At 45.8% G+C, this 27,356-nt stretch overlaps 1 protein-coding gene across 10 annotated transcripts in view; it reads left to right on the top strand.

Annotated features, from left to right (window-relative positions):
• The window catches only part of ULK2 (unc-51 like autophagy activating kinase 2), a 71,991-nt gene that overhangs the window by 21,392 nt on the left and 23,243 nt on the right, over nucleotides 1-27,356 (top strand). For 8 of the 10 annotated variants that reach the window (XR_004326705.1, XR_004326706.1, XR_004326707.1 and 5 more), the window contains exons 9-16: nucleotides 125-183; nucleotides 1,546-1,628; nucleotides 4,808-4,855; nucleotides 5,185-5,273; nucleotides 10,131-10,299; nucleotides 17,484-17,544; nucleotides 21,228-21,365; nucleotides 24,423-24,568. Coding sequence is in view for 7 of the 10 variants with exons in the window: in XM_032498928.1 (XP_032354819.1) it covers nucleotides 125-183; nucleotides 1,546-1,628; nucleotides 4,808-4,855; nucleotides 5,185-5,273; nucleotides 10,131-10,299; nucleotides 17,484-17,544; nucleotides 21,228-21,365; nucleotides 24,423-24,568 (793 nt within the window). In the remaining 3 variants the exon portion in view is untranslated. Of the gene's footprint in view, nucleotides 1-124; nucleotides 184-1,545; nucleotides 1,629-4,807; nucleotides 4,856-5,184; nucleotides 5,274-10,130; nucleotides 10,300-17,483; nucleotides 17,545-21,227; nucleotides 21,366-24,422; nucleotides 24,569-26,303; nucleotides 26,385-27,356 lie in introns of all 10 variants that reach the window. The other 2 variants (XM_032498931.1, XM_032498929.1) reach the window with 2 other exon arrangements.

Raw genomic sequence — 27,356 nt, forward strand, 5'->3', positions numbered from 1 at the left:
GCAGGCCCTGGCTCCCGAGTTCAGAGTCTGTGTTCTGTAGCAGGAACATGAACGTCGAGCAAATGATTTGGAATTTTTGCCCCTGGTTGTTTAGGAAATTAAACCTTTTTTTTTTTTTAAACAGGCCAATAGTCCTCAAGACCTAAGGATGTTTTATGAAAAAAACAGGAACTTAATGCCTAGGTATGTCTTTTCATTACACTGGATTTTACTATTTGTCAATACGGTGTTATTTATTTGAATCCTGTGCATTTTATCTATTTCTTTTGTTGAATCTTTTTTCAGTTGACAGGAAATTCATTATAACTGGAAGTTAGAAAATTACTAGTGCATCATAGAGGCCGGTGTGCCGTACCATTTTCTTTCTTTTTAAAGATGTTAAGTATATTTAAAAGAAAAAACTACAGAAGTTAAGTGTGTTCTTTGAGGGGCGGGAGATGCAGAGTAGATGGGATGAAGCAGGAGATAGATCCCCAGGCTCACTAGGGATGGCAAGAGCTTGCTGTGTATTTTTCAATATCTGTTTTGTGTGAGTTCTTCTAATACTTTTGAGTGATTGTACATTTATACACACACGAGTTCAGGGCAGACTGCTCTGCGAATTGTTGTGCAGCTCTTTCTCTCTGCAGTGTAGCATGGACGCTGTTCGGAGGCAGTGTGCAGAGAACTCCTGCAGCCTTTTACGAGGCTGCAGAGAGTCCCAAAGTTAGGTGCATCGTGTTTTGTTTAATCAGTAAACAGATCCCTGTGTTCGTTGTTTTGGGTACTACAGACAGGCTTTAGTGGAGAGACTGTGTGTGTGTATACACACGTTCGTGCGTTTCTGCCGGATGGACTCCTAGCCGTGGTATTGCTGGGCTGAAGGATACACCCCCCCCAAGATGGACTGTCCCTGTTCGCACAGCAGAGCAAGAGAGTGCTCCTTCCCCCATTCTCACCATCGTGGGCTGTTAGCAGTCTTGATGCCTCACAGAAAGGGCCCATTAGCCATTAATTTAACTGGCATTTTTCTCCTTGCCGGTGAGGTTGGTTTCTTATTTGTTAAATGTCCTTTTATAGTTTTTATTCTGTGAACTGTGTATTCCTGTTACTCATTTTTTATTGCCTTGCCCTTTTTTTTTTAAATTGGATTTCAGGAAGCTGTGTTATTTCTCACGTATTTATTTAAGCTCTGCCTTTCCAGGCAGAATTGGAGGTGGCTCTTTTTCTAACAGAATTCTGTAGCAACTATTAGTGCAAGGTTGAAATTGTGTTAAAACTCAAGATTGTGCTTGTGAAGTTCTTTATTCCTACAGCTGTTCCCAGAACAGCAGTAAGAAGCACAAAATGAGAGTCTTCCCAAAGTGGTGCAGCGTTAAAGGCAGTTGCTTAGTGGGGTTTTTTTTTCCCCTTTAAAAAATGAGGCTTTACCATGGTCGTCTTAGTATAAAATGTGGTATTTGTGAAACTGCATATACATTTTCATTTACCATAATGAAGGCAAAAGTCGTGCAGTTAATACATATCAACTCACCACTTAGGTTCTTTTTTTTCTCTTTCCCCCAGCATTCCCAGAGAAACATCACCTTATTTGACTAATCTCCTTTTGGGTTTGCTGCAGAGAAACCAGAAAGATAGAATGGATTTTGGTAAGTAATGTTTCCAAATTTTGTATGCTAATTTCATTTTTGTGTATTCTGAAAAGATTTTTTGAAAGAGATACTATAGAGGTTTCAGAAGAAAATGAATATCAGTTTCACTTTTTTCTTTCTATTTCTTTTTCTTTTTTCTTTCACATATCTTGTAAACTTTTATTCAGTATCTACTGTGTTCCAGATGCAGGGGATAGAGAAGTAAACAAAATCTCAGTCCTCATGATGCGTGTATTCTAGTAGGGGGGGGACAAATTAGAAACTGCAATACATACTGTATTAGGAGGTGATTTATCACCTGTGGGGAAAATGGAGGAGGAGGAGAAATGGGCGTGGAGGGGATTGAGATTTTAAATAAGGTGGTCAGTGAGGCCCTTTCTGACAAATGGCATTTGGACAGAGACCTGGTTGGCAGGTGGAGGTTGTGAGCCCGTGGCTATCTGTGGGAAGAGCGTTCAGGACATGTGAAAGGCCAGTACAAGTGCCCAGAGCCAGGAGATGCCACAGAAGCTGGAGAAGCAGCTGGGAGGCCAGTTAAGACTCGGGCCTTTGCCCAAAGTGTGGGGGGAACCGTTGGAGGGCTTTGAGCAGAGGACTGATATGACCTGATTAGTGTTTTAAAAAGGATCAGTCTGGTTGCTTGTTGAGAGCAGACTGTGGTGAGGGGCACTGGGGTGGGGGTCAGGAGCTGGGCGACAAGCTGGGGCCCCGTGGCCCAGGTGAGAGACTGGGCACAGCAGTGGAGGTGGTGCCGGGAAGTGATTGCACTCCACATCTTTTCGGAGGTGGAGACAACAGCATTTAAGGGTGGATTGGATGTGGGTGTGAGAGAAACAGAAGTCAAAGGTGACGCCAAGACTTTTGGCCTGAGCGCCAGCGGAAGTGGGACTGTCCGTCAGAGATGGAGAGACCTCCTGCCCTAAAGCAGGCCAGCAGGCAGGATTGAGAGTTTAGATTGGACACGCTGCATTTAAGATACCCATTTGACATCTCAGTGTAGATGTCAGAAGGGCACTTGGATTTCAGAAGAGAGGTCTAGGCTGGGGACATATTTGGGGAAGGATCTGGGAGGAAGAAATGGAGGAGAAGCCCCCCAGAATTCTGATAGAAAGAATGATAACTGTAAGATGCGGTTTGGGGAGGGGCAGATCACCACAACTAGGAGGGTGGGCTGTGGGCGGTTCTTGGAGGCCGTGTCTTAGCATTTACGGTTCCCAGGGCGAGAGCTTGTATTGCTGATTCCGAGCCTTTCTCCTTTTATAACATAAGCACTCAAAGCTAAAAATTTGCCTCTAAGTGCTCCAACTTAGCACAGTCTGTCTTCAAGTAATATTTTGCTACTTCATGTGTAATGAAAGAACTTGGAATGCTTAATATTGTAGGGATTGCCCAGTTTTTGAAGGTTTTGAAAGAACATTCCTCCCTGAAACTGGATCTCAGCTCCTCTCTTGGGTCACAGTTTGTTAAGTTATTCTTATCAATCTTACATAAAAACAGCAAGACTTGAAAATAACAGGCCAGAAAAACTGTAAACCATGCTTAATGAAAATGTTTATCAAATTAACCCTCATCCTCAAATTTTTAGGGGAAAAAAGTGATTTTTCCTGTAGTGATAGTTGTAATAATAATAATAGAGATTTGCACAAATTTTTTCCAGAATTTTGGCTTGTTAATGTGTATTATAGAATTTCACATGGGTTTATGGATGAGACATTCTGGGGTTTGAATTCTAGGCCCTCAACTTACTAATTAGCTCTTTGACACTGGGGAGGATACATGACCTCATGTGGGTTAACTTTCTTATACACAAAGGGGATACGGTGCAGGACGTTGGTGAGGACTAGAGCAGGGACTTGACGTCCCAGTAAATGTTCTCAGTGGAGACAGCTCTAGTAGTTTCTGCACAGGGGAAAGATGAGTCTGAATATACCTCTTAAAGCTTTGTAAAGATTGGAATTAAACTTTAGTTCATGTAGTTGGTAAGTATTTTTATCTTTCAGAGGGAGAAATTAAACTGAGAGCTGCTCTGTACCATGAGAAATGTGGGCCAGTAGTGAGACAACACGCGTACAGGTTCACAGTTTCAAGATTATCGGTTGTGTTAAATATTTATATACTTTCCATACCATGACGATGGATTCGGAAGCTCGTTTCTGAGTGTTTGTATTTAGTCAATCTAGTTTATTTTTGTCTTTTCTGTTTCATCCCTTCTATGTGCTTTGTAAAAGTCAGCATAAAAACATCTTGTATATATATAAATTAACTTTTGTTCTAAAAAAGATCTAAGGTAGAAAACTCAGGTCTCTCTTCAGAATCCTCCACACTTCCGTTTCTTAGCAAGTCTCGTGATTGATGCTTACTCTGACTTTGGGTATTTGTTTTGGTGAAACTCGTGGGGTCCTTCCAAGTGTAATTTAGACGAAACCTGAGTTAGGCTCATTCCTGAGCCTGTGTCCCCTGGTCAGCCTGCACGCTAGTGCTGTACCGATCCGTCCACTCCGTGCTACTGAGCAGCGTGCAAGTCAGAGACGCATCGATAAATGAGATGGGCTTCATGGGTTTGTAAAGAAATAATGAAATAAGTTGCAGATACAAGAAAATAAAGATTAAAGGAATGAACTGCCATGTATTCACCTACTTCTTTATCATTATCTAAGTAGCATGTATATTGTGTAGGTTTTATCCTTGGTGGATAGAAATTAAATAATAGTTTCCTTAGAAATGAGAAACTAGCTATAGGAATACTTTTTCTGGGATAGAGGGCTGGAATTTGATGCACAAATCAGCTGCTGGAGATACCCTGTTAGGACAGGTGACAGCCACTGTTCACAGATGTGCTTGTGGAGGGCCTGGTCCCAGTTCCCCATACGGTTGTCTGCCCGGGGACGGCACACTGCCAGGACGCCTCCGCCTGACGTCGCCTCGGGGGTGCTGTGTTGGTAATGGACCTTTTGAAAATTCACCTCCATTTAAATTTTTCATTGAGAATTACTTATAACTTGATGATTTTTACAGAGGAGTTATAAAAATAATATGCTTTTACATTTGAAGGAAATGGAGTCTATATAAAGAAGTTAATATTAACTGTGTATGATCTCACGTTGTCTACATGGACAGGGTTAACCTGTCTGCTAATCACATCACTTTAAAGACTGCATTCTCATTTTCCATTACAGAGGCGTTTTTTAGCCATCCTTTTCTTGAGCAAGTTCCGGTAAAAAAATGTGAGTATCACTTTTTATATTTCTACTTGAAGAATAAATACAAGCTTAAGGAAAAAATAGTATTTGGTATTCCTTTTTTATGTACTTCTCAAAATGTCATTGAGCTTTTCTTAAATACTTGTAGTTGTGTTTATTTAATACCAGTTTGTTTTTCCTTCTAAATCTAAGTTGAAATAGTTTCAGTCATTGGTGCACTTTTAGTTTCAGCCATGGTGGCTGTAGGCAGTAGGTGAGGGTCAGCACAAAGCTGTGGGGGTTCGACAGGGTCTCTGGTGGGCAGGTCACGTGACTGCGCTAACCGCGGCCCTCCGCCACTGTGTCTTCCACAGCCTGCCCGGTCCCTGTGCCTGCGTGCGCCGGCTCTGTGTCTAGAAGCACCTGCGGCAGCTCTCCGCCTTGCCGTTTTGCCTCTCCACCAGTAAGTTCTGGTTTTATTAAAAATCACATTAGAGTCTGTGTTGTTGCACCTGCTCACAGAGCCTGAGGGCATTCGCAGACGGCCGGCCGCGGTGTGGACGCTCCTCTGGTGTGTGGCGTTGGCCGGCGCAGCTGAGGCTGCCGGCAGGAGCGCTTCTGCTGGGCCGCTGGGTCCTGGACGTGGGCCTCTGCTCTCACGGGCTGTGTGAGCCGTCCCCTCTCAGCAGGGAGCACGGCGCGCTCACCTTTCCACGCCCGTGCGGCTGGGGAGAGTGACCCTGTGACAGGGTTGGGTAGTCCGTGTTTCCTGGGTCTGACTGTCACGAACATCAGTCTGGGTATGCATCGCACACAGAATTCCCAGCGGTGGAGGGGTGCCCTGGGCTGGACTTGACTGCCGTAGACCCCCTGCGTCACGGTCGCTGGCCTCAGCCTCTTCCCTCCCCAGGGGTTCCTGCGCTGTGTCCTCGTGACCATCTTCCCTCCAGTCTCAGTGCTTCTTCCTGGTCGCTTCCGACACGACTTCTTCCTGCTCCTCTCTCCCAGGTTTTACCTCACCCTGTTCTGTGCTTTTCTAGACTTTCCCACCTCTCTCCCCGCCTGAGAGGGTTGTCATAGGCCAGAGTCCAAGGGCTCTTGTGTCAGCCGCTGCGGGCATTTTCCACATCGGCCTGGCAAGGGCTGCGCTTCTTGAAGTTTACTGGCAGAAGGGTTGGGGAGCTGTAAAGGGAGGCGACTGTGTGACTAGCAGGTCGAGGCTTCAGAGGATGAGGTGTGGGAGCCTCACTTGCCAAATTAACTAGGACAAGTGACTTAACCTCTCTGAGCCTGTTTCTCATATATGAAGTGAGCATAATTTACCTGCTTCATAGGGGTTTTAAGGATAGATGAGCAAAAGCCCTGCGGTGCCTGGCACATAGTAAACGCTCATTAAGCTGTAGGCGCTGTTGTTATTACAGTCCAGGGAAACCCAGGAGCCCACAGTTAAAGCAGATGCCAGAGCAGCCTGTTGTAAACAGATGAGTCCTGAAACCTGCAAAAAACCCTTCCTGCACAGCCCTGCAGACTACAACCAAACAGAAAAAGCAGATGGACTAATCAGACTTACGTTACGTTCCCATGAATGGGTAAAACAAAGAGGGAATGTTGCAGATTTCCTGTTCCAGTCTGGAGTATAGAAAAACACTGGGCTTACAGTGCCTGGGGAGAGGTGTAGGGAAGTGTACTGATATGGGAAGACTCTAGGCTTTATCTGAAGCCAGGCAGGAGTGGCCTCGGTGCTGGCCCTGCCATGTGCCCACTGTGACTTAGGGCAGGACAGTTCCAGAGTGGATCCTTGGCTTCCTCATCGTCATATAGGTCTGATTAGCCTTTGTTTGGAGCGGGGTAGGTAGTAGCGTGTGGAAGGTGCACCACAGTGAGCACTGGGGAAACTAGCCAGGGTGACCTGCCACACCTGCGCCTGCCACCAGCTGGCACGTGGTACGGGCAGCAGGGACTGCTGGAGAAAGGACAGCGGGGAATGGGGGGGGTCCTGACTGTGGGAACCACGTGGATGGCAGGGTGACCAAGGGATGAGGAAGACACCCTGAGGATCGCTTTGATGGGGGAGCACATTGGGGTTTTTACTGGAGGGCACACATTGAAAAGGAGAGGGAGATGGAGTGAGGCTTGCTGCTGGGAGGAGGGAGGAGACATGTTTAAATGCTCAGAACTTTGGTGGAAAAGCCTCTTTTGAAGGCCTTTATGAAAAGCTAATGCTTGAAGTGGAAATAAAAAGGGAAGTGAAAACAAAAGGCGAGCAGGATGTTTCTGTATCACTTCCAGTTGGTGAGGCTGGAGAATGGGATGTTTGAGAGCCGTGCCTTTCCCATAATCTGCAGAGTGAGATGCTTTCCTACATGCGTTCCGGCCCTTCCTGGGGCTGGAGTAGCCCCTGCTGCTGAGGGCCGGTCCCTGCAGGCACACTCATCCAACTGCTTGCTATCCCAGGGAAGTCTTTGACAAGCAGAAGCAAAACCACTGTAACCAGAAGTTCACATCACTCTTTTAGTCACGATACTGGCCATAGGCCACGTGCTGTTTAGGTAATGGCTCTGGATGCTATTGGTTTAATCACATTTGTTAAATGCCTGCTTTATGTGAAGTTCTGGCTGATACCTAGTGAAAGAGAGGGTGGGGTCCCTTGCACTGAGGTTTTAATCTAACCGTGTGGGGAAGAGGCAGATCGACCAGCACTGTTAGGAGCATATGTAGTCATGGCTTTATTGCCTGTAGGGGTGTGGATGAGGACTTGAAATCAGACTGAGAACTTGGAAGCATGCTCAGAAGAGGGCACTGAGCTGAGTTTTGAGGAAAGAGCAAGGTGAATTGGTCAAAGAATGGTGTTGTAAGCACAGGAGTCCCCGTGGACCCATGACCCACTGAAGGAATCTGGAGCCCTCCTTGGTCACTTCAGTTTGTGAGAACCAAGTGAAATGTGGATTCAGTTCCTTCGTCTCCCGGGCCACGTTTCAGGTGCTCAGCAGCCGTGTGTAGCTAGCGGCTGCCACACGGGGCAGCCAGGTATGAACTTTCCCGTCACTGCAGGACGTCCATCTCTGGCAGTCCAGTCTGGCAGGTGTGTGGCGTGCTGGGATGGGGTGAGGGGACGACAGAGCCAGAGGGGCCGGAGAGGCTGCGTCTCAGTGGAATTTGGGCCCTGAGCAGAGGAGGTGACACGTTCGTGCTGAGCCATTTGAATGATTTTAAGTGGAGGCATGCTCCGATCCACTGTATGTTACTGAGTCTTCTGTAAGCAGGGGGAGGGCTAGGTTGGAGACGAGTAGACCAAAGAGATCAGCCGTGGCCACTGCAGAGCTTTTGGTTTGTTTTTGGTCTTGTTTTTGTTTTTTTGAGAATGAGGGCCTGAACTAAGTCAGCAGTACGGCAGAGAAAGACGGGGGGCCAGGCAAGAGAAAGGTAGCAGTTTGTGGAGCTTGGACATTTCTTGAACTTGGGACCTAAGGAAGAGGGAGATTTGATGGGGCTTGCCTGAGTGGGTGGCCTTCGATGAAGCTGTGAGGAGTGGAGGCCCAGGGTGCGCCCTGAGGAATCCATACTCCAGTCCTCTCCTCTGAGGGGTACATGAGACTGAGAAGTAGGAGGGACGACAGGAGAGCCGGTCCCGGAGCGGAGGGGCCGCAGGTCAGGGGAAGAACAGCCACCGCGTAGGGGGAGCGGAGAGAGGTGTCCACGGGACAGGGCAGTGGGAGTGATCGGTCACCTCAATAACGGCAGTTTTAGTGGAGGCTTGAAGGCAGGAAGTGGATTGTGCTGGGCTAAGGGTTCTCAGCAGTGCGGAATCTGGGTCAGAGGGGATCGAAATTTCAGGAGACGTTGTTAAGTGAAGAAGTGAGAAGATGGCACTTGAGAGGGCTGCAGGGAATTGAGATAGTGGCAGAGTTAACCATGCTGATGTGCAGAGCGGAGAAGCCTGAGTAAAGGGAGAGGGTGAAAGTGTCAGGTGCAGAGGGAGTCGATCTGAGTCCTTAGGAGCTGGGGAGAGTGGAAATAGAGCACAGGCGGAGAGACGGGCTTAGAATGCGAGGAGCATCTCCCCCACCAGAGTGGTCGTGGATGGAGACGATTTTATAAAGAGCAAAAGGAAGAAACCAAAAGAGCTCCTGCCTGGAAGGAAATTGTGGATTAGATACTTGGAATCCCACCAGCTCCACTGCCCTTGAGTTGTGTGATCTTGGGCAAATTTCCTAATCTTCCAAGTTTTGTTTATTTGTATGTGAAATGGATTTCAGGATAGGGCTGAAGTCAGATAATACATGGAAAGTTCTTAGCAGTGCCTGGCCCATGCTCTGTAATGTTAGTCCCTCCACCTTCTCTTCCCTTTGTAACCCTGTTGCATAAATTCTTTTCAAAAAGAGATAAGGCGATTTCATGTTATGTGTATGTCACACACACCCACAGGAGTAATAAGGAGATTTGAGATTGATTTCACTGTGCAGTGACATTCAGACTTGGGTTTAAAGAGCATTATGCAGTATTTTTCCTTTTCTTAAATAGAAACAAAGGTTAAACAGGGCAGTGGGAGCCTAACACAGTAAGTTATGAAGTTGATTGTTTTAGGACACCGTTGTACATTCAACTAGAGTTGTCACTGGTGTCCTTGAACTAGGCGAGTATCAAGGGGGTCACAGCTGCTTATGCCCCAGTGTTTGATCAGGTATATTCATATGCTCTTCTTCCCTTCCTGTCCCATCTCCCCCAAACCAACTCCCCACCAACAAAACAGAAAACACAAGGAACACTGCCCACACCTGCAAGGTTTTCTGTGTCTTTCTTTCTGGGAATGTAAGTAAGTCTCTAGGCTTACGTGCAGCTATCCTTACTGATCTGTTTACATTTCTGTATTACATGGTCTCTTGCTTTCCCTCTTAAAATGTTTTCTTCCTTGGAGATTTAAAACTGTGTGTGTGCAGGATGTTACTAATTTAAAGTCCCTAGACATTTTGTTTTCGTCATTAAGCGAGCAGTTATTGAGTATCTGCTTTGCTCGGCCACGAGCTGAAACAGGGGACGTTGAGATGATGAAAACCCCCCGCAGACATTTCAGGAGAGGCAGACATGTACATGCAATAAGTGGTGTGATATGTTTTTAAGTATCATTTTAGAAGTCATTATGCAAAGACACTGTAAGCTATGCTTTTCTAAGGGAAAGATTTTTCCAAAGAGATATTTTAAAATTTTAAATGAAATTGAACTCTATGCCCACTTTCATGAGGAAAATATTCCTTAGTCTAAAGGCTATTCTGACTTGCATTTTATTATTAGGCCACTTTTAATTTTATGTTGTTAATTTTAGTCCCTTCCAGATATGCAGCATATTCAGGAAGAAAACTTATCCTCCCCACCATTGGGTCCTCCCAACTACCTACAAGTGTCCAAAGATTCTGCCAGTACTAGTAGCAAGAACTCTTCTTGTGACACGGATGACTTTGTTTTGGTTCCACACATCTCGTCAGACCACTCATGTGAGAATCTTTTCTGCTTATACACGTTATATTTCTTAATTTACTAGACTAGCATTTTTTAACTTTTATATCACGCTCTCTTGTGTAGGACACTTTTTCAAATGGACATTTTATTTAGTTGATGGAATTCCCAGAATTATATACCTACCTTCCTGCAATCTGCTCAGTCACTTTCCATAAAACAGTAACTTTGGGTTCTGAAGGTAGATGAGAATGCTATAGGAAATGATCTCAGATTCTCTTTGTATCCAAACAGAAAGGAGAAGAGAAGCCAGCAGAATGAGAGGAGTTAAATTCAAGGAAATGAATTAAAGGAAGACCTCTTTTGGAAAAAACTGGGGGTCGAAGGGTCTTGAAAATGGGAGGCACTGGCCTAAGTTCAGGAGTGTGCTTCATAAATACACAGGAAGAATGTTTATAAAGGATGCAGAATCCATGCTGACTAAATACAGTTGGGGTTTTGTGGAATCGTGAGGGGTACTGGAAAACCTCAAAAAAAGAGACGGAGTAGATCGGAAAAGCTGGAAATTTGATTACTTTAATAACCGAATAACACCAGGTTGACAGTGCGCAGGTCCAAATGGTGGGGAAGGTTGTGTTGGGGCCTCTGTCGTTTGTCAGACTCCTGTGTGGTGGCTGCCGTGTCAGCCGCCGTGCAGTTGTTGTGCGGGCCCGATCCCCAGACCCCACAGACTTCAGGACTCGCTGGCGGGGCAGGGGAAGCACGCACCGCATCGCAGCAGGGCGGGTTATCCTCAGGAGCGGCCTTTAGAAGTCGTCCTGTATGGTGGTGGTAGTTACTTTGCTAAAAAAGGTAATTAAAACTTTAAAAATTGTGAAATGTTAAAAATAATAATACAGCAGATACTCAAATCATCCACCATGCTAATTTTATTTATGTTAACATTTTGCCATGTTTTCTGTCTTTTAAAAGATAAAATTCTACAGGTACAGCCAGAGTCCCTCACCTCATTCTGCTCTTGCCAGAGATACAATAATTCCGATATGCTCGTATCCATAAATAACATACAGCATTTTTGTGATTTTACAGTTTTAAGTAAATGTTCTATAGAATGTTCGTTTCTGTAGTTTGCTTTTGTGTTCATATTTTTGCCATGTATCTAGATACATACCGAGATGTGTATCTCGTTCATTTTAGTATATGAATTTTATAGTACAGCTAAACCGTAATTTTATCCATTTCCTAACTTGATTGTGGCTTGAATTACTTTTATCTTTTTCAGGTTTTTTTTGTATTTAACTTTACCTGGAATTCATTTTTGTAGATGGAATTAGTTACCCCAGCATTATTTATTGAATATTCTGTCCTTTCGTCATAGATGTGCAACTCCAGATTTGTCACTGTGGGCTTGTATAAAGGATTTGTTTTACTGTGTGACGTGGGGGTGGGAGGCAGTGGTGAAGGGCATCCTGGAAGTCTTTGGAATCACCGGCTATTCCTGGTCCTGTTTCCCTTACCTACTCCACCCCCCCATCCCCACCCCATACAGTTTAATTTCAAGTTGACAGATCCTCCAGAAAACCATTTGGAGATTTTGATCAGAATTGTATTGACCCTGTATTCAGGGAGAACTAGAATCTTTTCAGTATTGTCTACTCAAAAATGTGTGTTTCTCCCTTTATTTAGGCTTCCTCAGTGTGTTTGGATGCATATTAGTACTTTTCTGCATAAAGGACTTTCACATCTTTTGTTTTATTCTAGTTACCTTTGTTTTTTTTGTTTTGTTTTGTTTTTGGCTTTTTGTGGTTGTGTAAATGTTGTCTTAAATTTTTTTTCCCCCAAAACTACTCCTCTTGAAGTCGTTTTGTGCTGCCAAATCCTGGGGGTCCCTTCTCAGTCCATTTTGATGTGTCCACAGCATCTGTTAGGGTTGACCACACCTTTCCATTTAATTATTAAAAACATGTTATTGTGAAATGTGTCATACACATGAGAGAGTTTTTGGCTTGTATTGTTTGTTTTATGAGAAGGAGGGAATTAGGTTTCTTCGTTGAGTTCCGCTTGGAGGCGGTACCGGGGATTGAACCCCTGACCTCTTGGGTGCTGAGCATGTGCTCTACCGCTTGAGCTATACCCTTCCCTGAGATAGTGTTTAAAGTGTTACTTTTTTTAGGGCAGTTTTAGGTTATACAACAAAACTAAGAGGAAGGCACAGGGATTTCCCATGTACCCCGACCCCTTATGTGCAGAGCCTCCCCACTGTCAGCCTCACTCACCAGGTGGTACGTTTGTTACCAAGGATGAACCTGCATTGATTGACATGTCATCATCACCCGAAGTGCTTGGTTTAGCCTTCACTCCTGGTGTACATTCTGTCCATTTGGACAAATGTCTAGTGACATGTAACCGTCATTGTACTGTTAAACAGAGCTTTTTCACTGCCTTAAAAATCTTCTGTGTTCTACCTACTCTTTCTCCCACTCTCTTCTGGAAACCACTTTTTTTTTTTTTTTTTTTTTTTTGTCTCTACAGTTTTGCCTTCTCCAGAATATCATGTAGTTGGAATTAAACAATATGTAGCCTTTTCGAATTGGCTTCTTTTACTTTGTGATATGCACTTGAGATTGCTCCATGTCTTTTCATGGTTTGGTAGCTCATTTCTTTTTTTTCTTTAAATATAAGTACTGGAGATTGAACCCAGAACCTCATGCATGCTAACTACATGCTCTACTGCTGAGCTGTACCCTTCTTCCCAGTGCATTTCTTTTTAGGGCTGAGTCATATTCCATTGTCTGGATGGACCATGGTTTGTCCATCCATCTTCTGAAGAACATCTTGATTACTTCCAGGTTTTGGTAGTTTTGAGTAAATCTGCTATACACATCCATGTGCACATTTTTGTGTGGATATGAGTGTTCAGCTCCTTTGGGTAAATACCAAGGAGTGTGATTTCTGGATGGTATGATAAGATTATGTTTAGTTTTGTGAGAAACCACCAAACTGCTTTCCAAAGTGGCTGCACCATGTTGCATTCTCACCAGCAGAGTTCCTGTTGCTCTGCACCCTCAGCACGGCTTAGTGCTGTCCGTGGTACAGGTTTCCGCCATTCTAATGAGTGCGTGGTGGTGCCTCGCGCCGGACTTTTCGTGTCTCTGATTCACTATCCACGTATCTTCTTTGGTGAAGTGTTTCTTAAGATCTTTGGCCCATTTTTAAATTGGGTTTAACTGGTCTTTAATTGTTTATCCTAATTTGTTGAGTTCTTTGCATATTTTGGATGACAGTCCTTTATCAGCTCTGTCTTTTGCAAATATTTTTGCCTAGTCTGTGGTTTCTCTTCCAGTTCTCTTGATACTGTCTTTCAGAGAGCAGTTGTTTTAATTTTAATTTAGTCTAGCTTATTAACCAATTTCTTTCTTTCATGGATTGTGTCTTTGGTGTTGGCATGACAATACCCAGGTTCATTTAGGTTTTCTCCTGTTACCGCCTAGGAGTTTTATAATTTTTTGTTTTACATTTATGTCTGTGAGTTGTTTTGAGTTAATTTTTTTTGAAGGGTGTAAGGTCTTTGTCTAGATTAATTTTGCTTTGTTTTGTTTTTGCATGTGAATGTTGAAAAGACCGTATTTGCTCCATTGTATTGTCGTTCTCTCTGTCAAAGATCAGTTGACTATTTATGGGGGTCTGTTTCTGGGCTCCCTGTTCTGGTCCATTGATCTTTGTTCTGTTGCCGATTCCGCACTGTCTTGATTACCACAGCTTTACAGTCAGTCCTGATGTCAGGCAGTGTCCATCCTCCAGCTTTGTTCTTCCCGGTGATTCTGGGCTGTGACCATCACCAGTGTTTCAGTTCCTTCCTCCTGCCTTAGGTGGAACAGGATGGCTAGAGGCGGCTGCAGTTGGGTATATCCCACCCCCCAGGTCAGTTAGGCTCTGAGTTTCACCCCAGCAGATTGAGCTCTGGGTAACCCCTTTTCCCTGAGGTTGGGCCTTGTGAAGCAGAAGGGAGTGCTCCTTGCCCCTCCCATGCCCGGAGTAGGAAGGGTTTTCTCCAGCATTTGCTGTGGGAGCTGTAGGAGCCGGGATGAGCTCCTGGAGGCCAGTCTGACAGCTTTGTGAGCCTTCCTATGACTGCGTCTCCCTGGTGCCTTTAACTCCCAAAGGTGTGCGCACTGAGCGTCTAGCAAGTTGTCAGTCCTGTCTCCAGTGCTTCTGCCTGGCCCCCGGCGGCTCCTCTCTGGTAAGCTGCTGTCTGCCTGTCTCTTTGGTCTTGGGGGCAGAGGTCAGCCCACTGCCCTCCGCCCTCCTGTGGATCCCAGAAGAGCCGTGGATTTTCTGGTCTGTCCCGCTGTTCACTTGCTGCTGGGATGGCATGGCGACTTCAGCGCTCCTTACACGCAAAACCAGGGCTGAGTCCCCAGAAGGGGTATTTGCAACATGGTACAAAACATGCTAGTAGAAAACACTTGAGTACACTCCTGATTTTCTTATCTTTTTTGTCTGATTTTCCATCTTTTTGCTCTACTTTAAGGGAAACTTCCTTAATGTTTTCTTCTAACTCTTGTTGACAAAAAAGTTATCAGTAGTCAACCTAAGAAAGAAATGGAAATTTTTATTTGTGCCAACTTGAGGATTTTTAACTGATGAGATTGTCTTTCAGAAGCTCTGAGGACCTTTCCTCCTATTAGAGGTGAAAGCACAGTTGTATAAGTTTTTGAGATGTGGGGTTATACATCAGACGACATACTGACCACTGCACAGTCTGGGTCTGTACGTACAGAGTGAACAGGGGTCACTGTGACCCTTCACAAGATTAGGAGGAGGGTTATCTCCTAAGGAGGTCTGGTTAATGCAGATGCACCACACACTAGAAAGGGGAGGAGGCCCAAATGGGCAGAGGAAATTTTTATTTAAAATTTACTCATCTTGCCATAAAATATATATTTTACTTCATCACTCTTTTATTGAGTTTCTCACTTATGCTCTCATATTTTTACTTTTCAGAAGCACTTTTTATCCCCCTCTGAGTATTGTTTTTATTTCAAGGTGCAGTGTTTTATCTCTAAGGGTATTAAATATATACATTTTTTTTCTATTTTTTCCTTGAAAAATATTTGTTTAGTTCTTTTTTATACCCCCCAGTTTGTTTTGGAGTCTGGTTTTCATTTTGGATTCTTTCCTTGGATGTTTGGTGGTTGTTAGATGCTCATAATTAAGAATGGACAATTAAAACATTTGAAAGCTTTGTACAGGTGGGTCTAATGGCAGTCTACACTGGGTGACATGGCTGAGTGATTGTCTTGGATTGGAATGCTTCCTTTCTGGAGGGCTGCTCAGATCCCCAGTGAAGACTCAGCCAGTCTTCTGCGTGAAGAGTATACACCTGATTCCCTGTGAGGGCCGAGCAGGGGAAGAAGGCTGGACGGTCTCAGTGGTCTGTGTGAAGAAGCCGTCACTTACAGCCCCTCCCCCAGCCACCTCTCCCTGTTCACCACTGCCTTCACCTCGGCCAGGATTCCGCAATCCAGAGACCCCGTCCCAAGTGTAAACATCCGTCTTTTCCTGCAGTGGGGGATTGGCATTGCCTGTCTGCACGGAAATGGTGAGAAAGGATAAGAAATCCTGCTTCCAAGTTTGACCTAATCCTTTCGGTCTTGGGCTCAGTGCCACGTTGAAAGTTACCTGGCACTGCTAATTACTTAGCTTTTTGGGGACCTCTGGTATACATTGGTTTTCTTCTGAGCTTTCCTTCTGCTGGCTAAGGATCCCGTGTTCCTGGGCCTGCCCTGTCAGACAGCACCTGCATCGACTTTCTAGCTTGCAGGTGTTCATGGCTGTTGACTTCTCTGTTCTTTTGCCTTTTTTCTCTCCTTCCCTCTTGGCCTGTAGTTTCCGATAACAGTGTGGTAAGGAGGTGACGCTAGGGTCCCTAACGACCATGCAAGATCTCTGTCTTCTGGATGCTCTCGTTAGGGATGTCCCATTACATTGCCCAGTTTAAAGTCACTTGAAAGTGTTCCCCTCCGGTGCTCATGCTTCCAAGTTCATATGTGATGAGGTTTCTTCACTTAATTTTATTTCTGATTCCTAGGGATTGTTCTGTTCCTTTGATTTAATCTTGTTTCATAATGATGTATGGTTCCAAACTCAGAGGTACACTTAGTGAGCCGGCACTCTCAACCCTGCCACTCTGCCGTCTCCTCCATTCCCCGTAGGCAGCTGTTTTCTTTAAAATTACTCCTTCCTTGCTCCTGCCTTCATCCCCTTACCCTGATTTATTTTCCTTTTTACATCTCATCACTCCCTGGTGTTATTACCTTCCTTCCCTACTGGAGTGTGAGCTTCATGAGAGCAAGGACCTTGTACGCCAAAGTAAACACATTTCTCACTTCTCACGTAGGGCCCATTCAAAGGGACATTTGTGATTGTTTTTTCCTTTTTGAGTGTTTTGAGGTTAGCATGGTTTATTTTATTTTTTAAAATTTGTATTACTTGATTAACACTACTTTTTCACATCAACACACACTGAGTATACCTTTGCAGCCATTTAAGGACCACACAGGGCATTGTGACCTAGTGTATAGCAGTGACCGGGTGAGGGCCCCTGCGTTCTGAGCTGTGCTGTTCCCATAAACGGATGATGTCTGAGCAGAGGAATATGCCCTGTGGCCTGGGGCATCTGTGTCTGAGAGGCCCCGCTTCCATGGCATCTTGTTCAGCAACCCACGCAGGACCCAGGAGAGGGTCTCGCAGGAGAATGGGGTGCCCCAGGGTTAGAGTGAATGAGACTCGGTTTACAGGCAGCTATGCTAGAACGTGACATAACGTCTTCCTAGAGATCACCACACCCTGCAGAATTGTTCAGTAAAAACCAGAGTTCATGGGCAGATTGGGATCGGGGCACAACCCTCAAAACCTTTGTCAGTGATATATTAAAAGGAACATGATAAAAACTGGTAGCACCGATTCCGCACACGTTAAACGGTGAAGAAATACGTACACACCTCATAAATGTGATGACAGTTGACCTTGGAAAGGCCTGGTGCTTGTAGTCTGTGAGTTCAGCTGGGTGCAGTGTTCTGTGTTCACCTGCTGTAACACAGGATAATCAAATGATAAATTTGTACTGTGCTCAAATGTTTTCCCTAATAATCACGTTGGAACAATGTACATTTTAAAGCAGGTGGTATAGCAGAACTGACTGTTTTTCTTTTTCCTTTAGATGATACGCCAGTGGGAGCTGCTGGCAGACATGCGTCCAGTGAGTTCTTGGTGTGTGGAGGGTATGTTTGCATATATTTAACTAAAAGATTTTACATACTTTGCTTTTTGTTTAAGTAAAGTTATAGAACTTTATGTTCTTGATTCTAAAATTTAGTTTGTTTCACAATTTACTATTTCTAAAAAAAATTCAACTGTGGTAGAAAACACATAAAATCTGCCATTGCAACCATTTTTCAGTTTGAGTTCAGTACTAGTGTTAAGTGTATTCGCAGTGCTGTGCGCCAGATCTCCAGGACTGTTGCTCCTGCAAAACTGAAGCTCTGTGCTCTTGTGTAACAGCACCCCCTCCCCCCTCCCCAGCCACAGGCACGGGAGCCACCACACTGTTTTTTGTCTCTAAATTTGACTATTTCGAGTACCTCATTTAAGTAGAATCATGCAATGTTTTTCTTTTTGTGACTGGCTTTGTTCACTCAGCATAATGTCCACAAGTTTCATCCCTGTCAGAGTTCCTTCCTAAGACTGAGTACTACCCATTATATGTATATGCTACATTGTTTATCCATCATCTGTTGGTTTGCGTCTGACTCTTGGCTGTTATAAATAATGCTGCTGTGAAAAATGAATGTGCAAAGATCTGTTCAAGAGCCTGCTTTCAGTTCTTTTGGACAAATACCCAAAAGTGGACCTGCTGGGTCATATGGTAATTCTGTTTTAACTTTTTGAGGAGTTCCATAGCAGTTGCACCATTTTACATTCCTACCAGTAGTGCACAAGGGATCCAGTTTCTCCACATCTTTACCAACACATGTTAGTTTCTGGTTTTTTGATAACTGCAGTCTAATGGGTATGAGGTGATAGTTCATTGCAGTTTTGATTTGCATTTCTCTAGTGTAGTTTTGAGCATTTTTTCGTATACCTGTTGGCCATTCGTAGATTGTCTTTGGAGAAATTATCTGTTCAAGTCCTTGCTCAATTTTTAATCAGGTTATTTTTTTGTTGCTGGTTGTAAAAGTTCTTTATATATTTTGGATGTTAACCATTTATCAGATATATGATTTACAAATATTTTCTCTGCGCCCAGACCAAAAGTACACACAGGCATAGGGGATAGGATATCAGAACATCTTTTTAACTAAAAACGTTTTTTGGTTTTACTTTGGTTTTTGTTGTTATTTCTTCTTTCTTTTCTTCTCTTTTTTTTCAGTAGTTTTAGAATATCAGCCTTTGAAGGTGGAGTTACTGGCCGTAGATGGAGGCCAGTTGTGTGTGCGGCCCATGATCCCTAGGGTGTGTCATCTCTGAGTGCATTCCTTTTGTCCTTGCCTCTCCATGGGCACTCACCCCTTCTGGCTGGACCCACCTTGTGCTGTCTGTCTGCAGCTGCAGGTCCTAGGCCGGGCCAGCCCTTACTTCTCTGCCCCCTCGCTCCCCGCGGCCCGGCTCCACGTTCAGGTGCAGGGCCTGGGCGCCGTGGGAGCTCCGTACAGACCCTTTCCTCATCTCCCTCTGTCCTCGCCTCACAGTCTAGCTGTAGTCATGCCATCCTGATCAGTGTGACGTCCTAGGATTTTCTCACCGAGTCCTCCTAAAACAGAGGGAGCAGTTAGGATCTCCTGCTGTAAAGATTGTGAGTTTGAGGAAGCCGCCGTGCAGCCAGTCATCAGCCCTTCCGTGTCTTCCTCTCAGCATTTGTGACTACAGACAAGGGATGTGTGGCGGTGGCACTGTGTGTGCCAGCTGCCTAGGCTTCTTCGTACTCTGTGCAGGAGAGAACGCCCTGAACTGAGGAAGGGGTGCCCAGGGCAGACACAGACCCTCCCCCTCCTCCCCTGGAAGTTGAGGAGTCGGGGAATAGTTAAATATCCTTGTTAGCATAAAGCTAGATGGAAGAGTGGCTGCAGCGGTCTTAGCTAGCTAGGGCTCTGGGGCTGTGTCCATGGAAGGCTTTCTGGCCTGAGCAAGCCTGCTGGAAGGTCGGGCCACAGCCCGGCGGAGACATGTTAACAGGACATCGGCCATGGCTGGCCGTCGCCTGCTGTGCCGGCGGGGGAGGCCCCGGGTCCTTAGAGAAGCCAGCTGGCTGCTTGGGATCCCCTGAGAAGTGCTCTGAGTTAGGAGGTTGCTAGGTTTACTCCGTAGGGTATCTTTATCCAGCATCTTAACTTCCTTTTACTGATTTAACAAGTTCAGGAAAAATACTAGAACTTGACAATATGTGGCTAAAAAAGTGCTTGCTCTGCCACCTATTCATGGCTCAGCAGGTCTCAGTGGCAGGGAGACAGCATTGTCCTGCAGGCTGTGCGGCGTGTGGCTGTGCCGGTGGTTCTGTCACGGGGCGCCTGGGCTGCCTGGAGGGAAGCCTTGAACAGCTGTTGGGTCTTGAGTCGTGGAAGTTTTTTGTTTTGTTTTTTTTTGGTTTCAGGTTGTAGACAAAGTTCACAGTCAGGGGTGCAGAATCTAAAACCTTAGATCGCTGTGTTTATTGGAGTTATCTCAGTGAGCGCTAGGCTTGTGGAAGCTCCGGGGGGCGTGTCAGGGAGGAGCTCCGCTTGGCTGGGGACAGCGGGGTGCACCAAGTGTGGGTGGGGCACCAAAGCTTTAGCTTTCGCATGTGGAGAGAAGTCAAGAGTACTGGTCGTTACCTTCATTTCTGGGGCTCAAGGAAAATGTCTCCAAGCCTTCTGCCTTTTCACTCTGGTCTCAAGGCAGCCGCTGAGTCTGCAGTAGGCACCCCAACTCCCGGTAGGAGGAAGGATGAATAGACTCACATCTCATGACCAAGGAAGACCTCCGACGGCTCGGGGCCGCGGGGAGTCCGGCTGTGTCATCGCTCAGCTGGGCGGATCATGCCGCCCATAACCTTTGAGTGCTGCTAGTGAGAAACAGTGGTTGAGTGGATATTGGGAAAGCAACTAAGATCTTTGCTACAGATGGTATTTTATTTTTATTTCAATATGAAATCCTCTAGTGGCTGGAAAAGTTCTGAAGTGATACTTTAGAAGATAATAATGCTGTTTAGATAACTATGTAATAACCTCTTTATCTGTAATGTTGTACTGAGGAAGAGTGGGAGATTCTGTGGCTTTGTTAGAATTAGGGAAGGGCAGAAGAATGAAGTAAGTCATCTTTCTTAAGGCCCAGTATTGTCCCTGATGTTCGAAGATATGTTGTAAATTGGATTGAAAATCGTCTAAGGACATACAGTTCCTGAATTTGTGAAGAGCAGGGAAAGAAACCCAGGAGGCTGCCAAGTGTGGGCCACAGCTCAGCTGCGCGCTCTGAGAGCTGCACAGTGTATTCTCAGTCTTCATGCGAGTCAGAGATCCCTGGGCACGCTCCCTGCCGTCATAGCTTTGTAAATATTCCAGACATCTTTGCTCTTGAACTTCCTGTTCTTGTGCCCAGCGCACCTTCCTGGAGACGCTTTTCCCTCCCATGAGCGGGGAGAGCAGGCTGAGGGGCTGCAGTGGAGTCGGGCCAGCCTGCGGGCTCTTCCTGCTGCTGCAGGGGGCGTCGGCGCGCCTTGTACAAGTCTCAGTACGCACGTGACTGCCAGGAGCGCTCCTTCAGTGACACATGGGATTTCTTTGGCTTTATATGTATTTTAAGGTGATCATTTCTTATTCACAAGAAGTGATCATTTGGCTTCTGGAATTTTCTCTAAAACTCACCAGTGGGTAAATGAAAGAAAACACTCTGACTTGGATTTCTTTCCCTTTTCGATGACTTATGTCTGCAGGCCATGTCAGCCCACTGTGTCTCCTCACAGTGAAGCGATGCCCATTCCAGTCCCGACTCAGATAAGGAACTACCAGCGCCTGGAGCAGCACCTCATGGGCGCGGCGGGCTCCGGCACGCACCCCCAGGGCTCCCCGAGGTGAGCCCCTTCGCATCCTCTCCGGGTGCTTTCTCCTTCCCTCTGAAAGTGTCGTCGTTACTGAGAGGTCTGTGACTTTCCATGGCTGGCTCACTGTCTAGCGTACGTGTCTGATGGAGGTGTGCAAACTTGAATAATGATAGGTATTTTGTAATGGCCCTATTTCTGTGATGTGTAAGCTTGACTGCATCATGTAGTATGATTTGTATATATTTGTCCACAAGTACAATTATATTTAACAATTGAAGAAGAACTTGTTAAAAGATGAAATCTCACCAGCAGGCTGCGTGCATATGATTTATTCCTTCTGCATCGCACTAAAGTAGTAAGCATGGCCAAGGTGTGAGTCCACAGAGGCAGTAAAACGAGAACAGATGCTCAGTGGGTGAGAGACACCATATGTTTCTGGAAGACAGACAGAATGGAAGAGGGCCACCTGCCGTCGCGGGCAGGGTGGGCTGCGTGCTGTCGGAGATGCTGACGCATCTGAGTGAGCTCGGTGGGGCGTGTGGAGGCAGCCAGACGGCTCCGCGGGAAAACCGCCTGCAGGAAACAGCCAGAGTGCGGGGAGAAGGGGACTCGCTCCCAGAGGGAGGCTGGAGGAGCGGCCGTAAATGAGAACGAAATGCTACTGAAAACAACCAAAGCAAAAAAGACCTCTTGGACATTACACAATATAGTAACTGAAATAAAACTAAATATTGGAGTGGGGAGGGTACAGCTCAAGTGGTAGAGCACGTGCTTAGAATGCATAGGGTCCTGGATTCAGTCCCCTGTACTGTCTCTAAAAATAAATAAGTAAACTTAATTCCCCCTTCCCAAAACCTACAAAAATAATAGTAATTAAAAAATGCTAAGAGACAAAGTTGAGGAAATATCTGAAATAGGTGAATCAAATAAAGAAGATGGAAAATACGAATAAAAAAATTCTCTTGCAGGGTAATTTGATACAGGCATGCTAGAGAGAAAATTAGAATAGCAAGGAAGAGAATTTCCAGGAAATAATCAAGGAAGTTTTCCCAGAACTGGAGGAGACAAGATTGTAGGTTAAAGGACCCACCAAACGAGTAGCTCAGTGAATGGAAAAGGAGCCTCACTGTCCCGCAGGATGTGATATAATTATACTTGTGGACAAACATCCACACACCATACTACACGATGCAGCCAAGCCTACGCATCACAGAGATAGGGCCATTGCAAAACACCTATCATTAGGAAAACTTTTAGGAAGGGCATTTGGCAATGTGTGTGAAAATCAGTGATGCGAGTGTCCTGTGACCCAGCACTCAGCTTCTGGTAACTTGGTCTGCAGACACAGTCCCTGCCTGTGTGTGACGCTGCGTGTGTGCGGAGAGGTCAGCTGTCGTGATGGCAGAGGTTGGGCGCTGAGCCAGGTGCCTGCCGTAAGAGGCTGGTTTATTATGCTCTGTCTGTGACAGGAGGACACCTTCCAGAAAGAGTAAGGAAGCTCTCTGTGTACTCAGGAAAATTTCCAAAGTATGTTATAAAATGAAGAAAGCAAAGTGAGTAACAGCGCGTTAGCAGTGGTTCTCTAAGTGTGGTCTGTGGCTCCATTTCAGAAGGTCCGTGAGGTCGAACCCGTTTTCACCATAGTCCTAGGGTGTCGTTTGCTCCCTTCACTGCGACAACGTGTGCACTGACGGTGCACAGGCAGCGATGGGGGAGCTTCTGGCGCCTCAGGACGCATCAGGGTGGCAGCTTCAGCTATGCTGTTAGTCTTGTCTCCTCGCCAGCACACACTCGCGGCGCCCAGGAGTGTCGTCAGTGAAGCGGTGAAAGCGTTGCTCCTCTGTGAGAGTCTTGGCCCTGGGTGGACGTGGGCGCGCTGGGCAGCTGTCTCCAGGGGAGCCCTGGCCTGGCTGCTGTGGCTGCCAGCTGAATTGGCCCCTTTTCGCAGCACCGCTGGTGCTTGAGAGGACGCTGGCCAGCTGGCTGTGGGTGTTGGCAGCTGTTCTGCTGAAAGTGAACCGAGGTGGTGGTATTTTGATATGAAAGGGGCCTTTTGATGTTGTAATGTGTCAGCATTTGCACAGCTCAGTCAACAATGCGTTCCAAAGGACCAAGCACTAAAAAAAATCATCCGTGGTAGTCTAAGACCCATTTGTGGTACAAGGTGCTTTGCAGAGAGTGAAGTTTAATGGAACCGAATACAAACTTCACTGATGTGGTTTCAGATCCCACACTGCAGCTAATCTTAGAAATGACCTCTTGCTGAGTGTTGGTGTAGCAGCAAAGAAAAGTGTGACAAGTGTCTGGAAAGGCTATTGGAATACTCCTCCCTTTTCCAGTTACGTACCTGAAGGCTAGATTTTCTTCAGCTACTTTACCCAAAGTAGCATGTTGTATAGTGGATTGGATGCAGAAACAGTTTGAGTGCCCAACTGTCTGTCATCTCCTGAGCTAGACATTAGAGATTTGAAAAAATGCAAAACTGTGTCACGTTTCTCAGTAATTTAGGGGGTGTTTTGGAAAATAATCATTTTCATAATCTTATGTTACATATAAGGTTATTATTTTTAGTGAATTAACAATTACAAAAATTTCTCAGTCTTAACTTTTAATACAGTAAATATCAATAGATGTAAGTCAAATAAACAAAACTCTCTGGGGTCTTCAGTAACTTTAATAATATAAAGGGGACCTAAAAGCAAAATGTGACAGTGGTTGGTATGTTATCTACTACATTTATCAAAACAAGAGGAGAATAATACGTATTCATAATACGTATTCGGTTTATCTACTTTGCTTATATTGGAATTAAGGAACTCTAGAAGGATACATTAGAAACCAGAAAGAATGGTAACCTTTTGAGTAGGACTGGGAAAGTGTTGAGACTGAGATACCAGGATGGGAGGGAGACCTCACTCTGTGTAATTTTATCCATTTTATATTTGTTCTGTGTGACTGTGTTCTATATTTAAAAAAAAATCTACCACGTGGCATATTGTTAGAAAGTTTTAGGAAAAAAGACAGAAGTAAAGACAGAGCCCTAGAACCTTCCAGAGAACAAGGGCGTAATGCTGTTCTCCTCTGTAGATCTGCGGCGGTGCGAAGGTCCAACACCAGCCCCCTGGGCTTCCCCCGGCTGGGATCCTGCTCCCCAGCACCAGCAGACACGGCGCAGACCGTCGGACGGAGACTCTCCACTGGGTCTTCCAGGCCTTATTCACCTTCCCCTTTGGGTGAGAAGTTAAAGCGGTTATTTCCAGGCTTTTTTCATTATGACTGACCTGACACTGGCTTTACAAGCACTGGCTAGCTGTGGTGGGGAGTCTCCCTGCCTGGGGCCATGGCCCACCTTCCAGCTCCACCCAGCTCCTCGTTGGCTCTTGAGAATCTCTCTACTGAAAATGTGATAGTAGACATGGATCTTATGGATAAAAAGTGTCTCCATTGGGTTTGGGCTCTGAATGTAAAGTCAGAAGCACTAGGTTAACATGTGTAAGATGCTTGCCCTGCTGGCACTGAGACTTAGGAGGTTGAAGGCCCGCAGAGCAGTCTCAGCCCTGGGCCCTGTCCGTCAGGCCTCCCAGCTGCGGGAGGAAGGTGGTGCTGCCCCACTGCATGGCCCCTACACCTCCCGGAAGCCGCACAGCAGCAGGGAGGACTCTCAGGCCAACCAGCCGAAGTCAGAGAAGCAGCAGCAACAACAAATCCCAACCAGACAGAAAGACAAACCTAAAACCACATTTTCCGTGTAACTAAGACAAAATGCTCCACCTTGCAGAACACGTGTGAGAGAGGCCGTGGCAACATCTCAGCTGAGTCTGTGAGAAACAGCCCGCAGCATCGATGGGGGACTGCTGCGCAGGCCGACTGCAGCCCTCGAGGCCCAGCAGTGGCAGGTCTCAGGCTGGCAAAACAGAACGCACGTACGCACGCACACGCTTCAGAAAGGACAGGGCCCCCACCCTCCATCACAACCCCTGGAGCAGAAATTGGAGGGAGTGGGGAGACGTCTCAGGAGGGGGCAGAGCCAGAAGGGCTGAAGTAGTGCCCAGGAGCCCCAATTCAAAAAAGCAAAAACCACAAGGATGATGATTTTTTTTTCAAAGGTTGTATAACCACTCCCACTGTTGCAATGGTTTTGAAGTTGTTTTTAGCTGAAAGACTTCAAACAAAATCTTGGCCCTCCCTCACCCATCAGCGGCTCCTGAGGCTCTTCAGGGCCTCCAGAGAGGAGGCCCAAACCTTATCCTTGCTCTCAAGAAAGAGGCCCTTCCTTGGGGTCCGGTCTTTACCTACCGACCCCACCACTTGGTCAGTGCCTCCTTTTGTAGATACATGTCTCTTGTCTGCTTGAACTCCTGGAAGCCTCCCTGACTCTCCCTCCTGTTAGTTGGGTTCTCGGAGGTGCATACGGAGGAGGTCCATGCGGTGATGTGCGGGAGAGGGGCTGGGAGCTCCTGTGATGGAGAGGGGGCAGGGCAGGCATGGGCGAGAACTCTGACCGCAGTGAGTTCTGAGACCGTTTCAGCCTGGCCCAGAGAGTGTCCCCAAGCACTAAGTCACCCACCCCCCACCCACACACTCAGGGCTGCGCAGCAGCGGGGAGCGTGGCTCGGCAGGAACGTGGCGGGTGGAGGGACGGCGGCTAGGCTGTGGGTCGGCTGCGCCCTGCACTCCGCAGGCCCCGACCCTCGGTACGGTCTCTGTTCTCGGCCTTAACAACGTGCCTTTACAGGCGCTGCGGGCTTCCCTGGCTCTGCCCCAGCTCTCAGCTTCAGGGCCGGGTCTGGGGTCCTTCCACCTCTTGCCCCCACCCAGCGCCTCGGTCGCCTAGTACACGTGAGCTGGGCTCAGGTTTCGCTGGTTACGCTTTGTGAACGGAGGTGTGCGGTCTGTGCGTGTTGCCTGTTTCCCCCCTTTATTGGTTTTGAGCCATTTCCCCGTCCCTTGCTGTTTCCCTCTTCGTAGTTGGGACCACCCCTGAGCAGCTCAGTCGGCGCTGCTGTGGGCGCCCTCGGGGCCGCGAGGCCAGGCGCAGAGACCCGGCAGGTCAGAGACGTGTTTGCCATTTAATAATTTTGATCCTGCCATAAGTACATTTGAGTTACGTTTTTCCAGTCTTAACAAAATAACAATTTATATGAAATATTTTCTCTGCTATCCTGTTTAGGGTCTTGGTTTAATGTGCTCTAGCATAGCACAGCCAATCAGTTATTGTCTGAGTTTTTTTTTTTTTTTCTGACAGGTTTTTTTTTTAATGTTTTTATTGAAGTATAGTCAGTTTACGATGTGTCAATTTCTGGTGTGCAGCACAATACTTCAGTCATATAGGAACATACTTATATTCCTTTTCATATTCTTTTTAATCATAAGTGACTGCGAGGTATTGAATATAGTTGCCTGTGCTGTACGGTATAAACTTGTTGTTTATCTGTTTTATGTATTGTAGTTATCTTCTGAGTTTATGATTCTTTTATGAAACGAAGACTTAGGAATTAATGTAACTTAGCTAAATTTTGGTTATTGTTACTCAGATAATGAAAATTACTCCAGAAAATGAAATTTCATTACTTTGATCAGTACTGTTTTTGATAAGAGCTTCCAGTTAGCATCAGATAAAAAAGAGATGTTTATTTGCTTTATTATATAAAATATATATGCCTGAAAAGATACGCGTAAATCACACTTTTATAAGCCTTATGTGCATTTGAGGAGTTGGCCAGTTAAAGGAATTTTAACTGGGTTAAATTTAATTGTCAAAATTAAAGGAATTTAAGCTGTGTTACTTAGAAAAGAACTCTTTTTTAGGGTTAGTTTTCCAAATTTTGTGTTTCCTTAACAATAGAGCTTGGACAACTTTCCCCAGATCATAACATGTTGTCAGTGTTTATTGTGTGTGGGCATACATATGGCAGAGCCCAGTTCTGAAGAATAATATGCTAGAGTTAGGATGAGATTAAGCCGGGAGTGGTCAGCAGCAAAAGCTCCTAGCGGTGTCTGTTTTTGGAACGATGATTGTTA

The sequence above is a fragment of the Camelus ferus genome, chromosome 16, assembly GCF_009834535.1.
Source record: "Camelus ferus isolate YT-003-E chromosome 16, BCGSAC_Cfer_1.0, whole genome shotgun sequence".
Taxonomy (NCBI): domain Eukaryota; kingdom Metazoa; phylum Chordata; class Mammalia; order Artiodactyla; family Camelidae; genus Camelus; species Camelus ferus.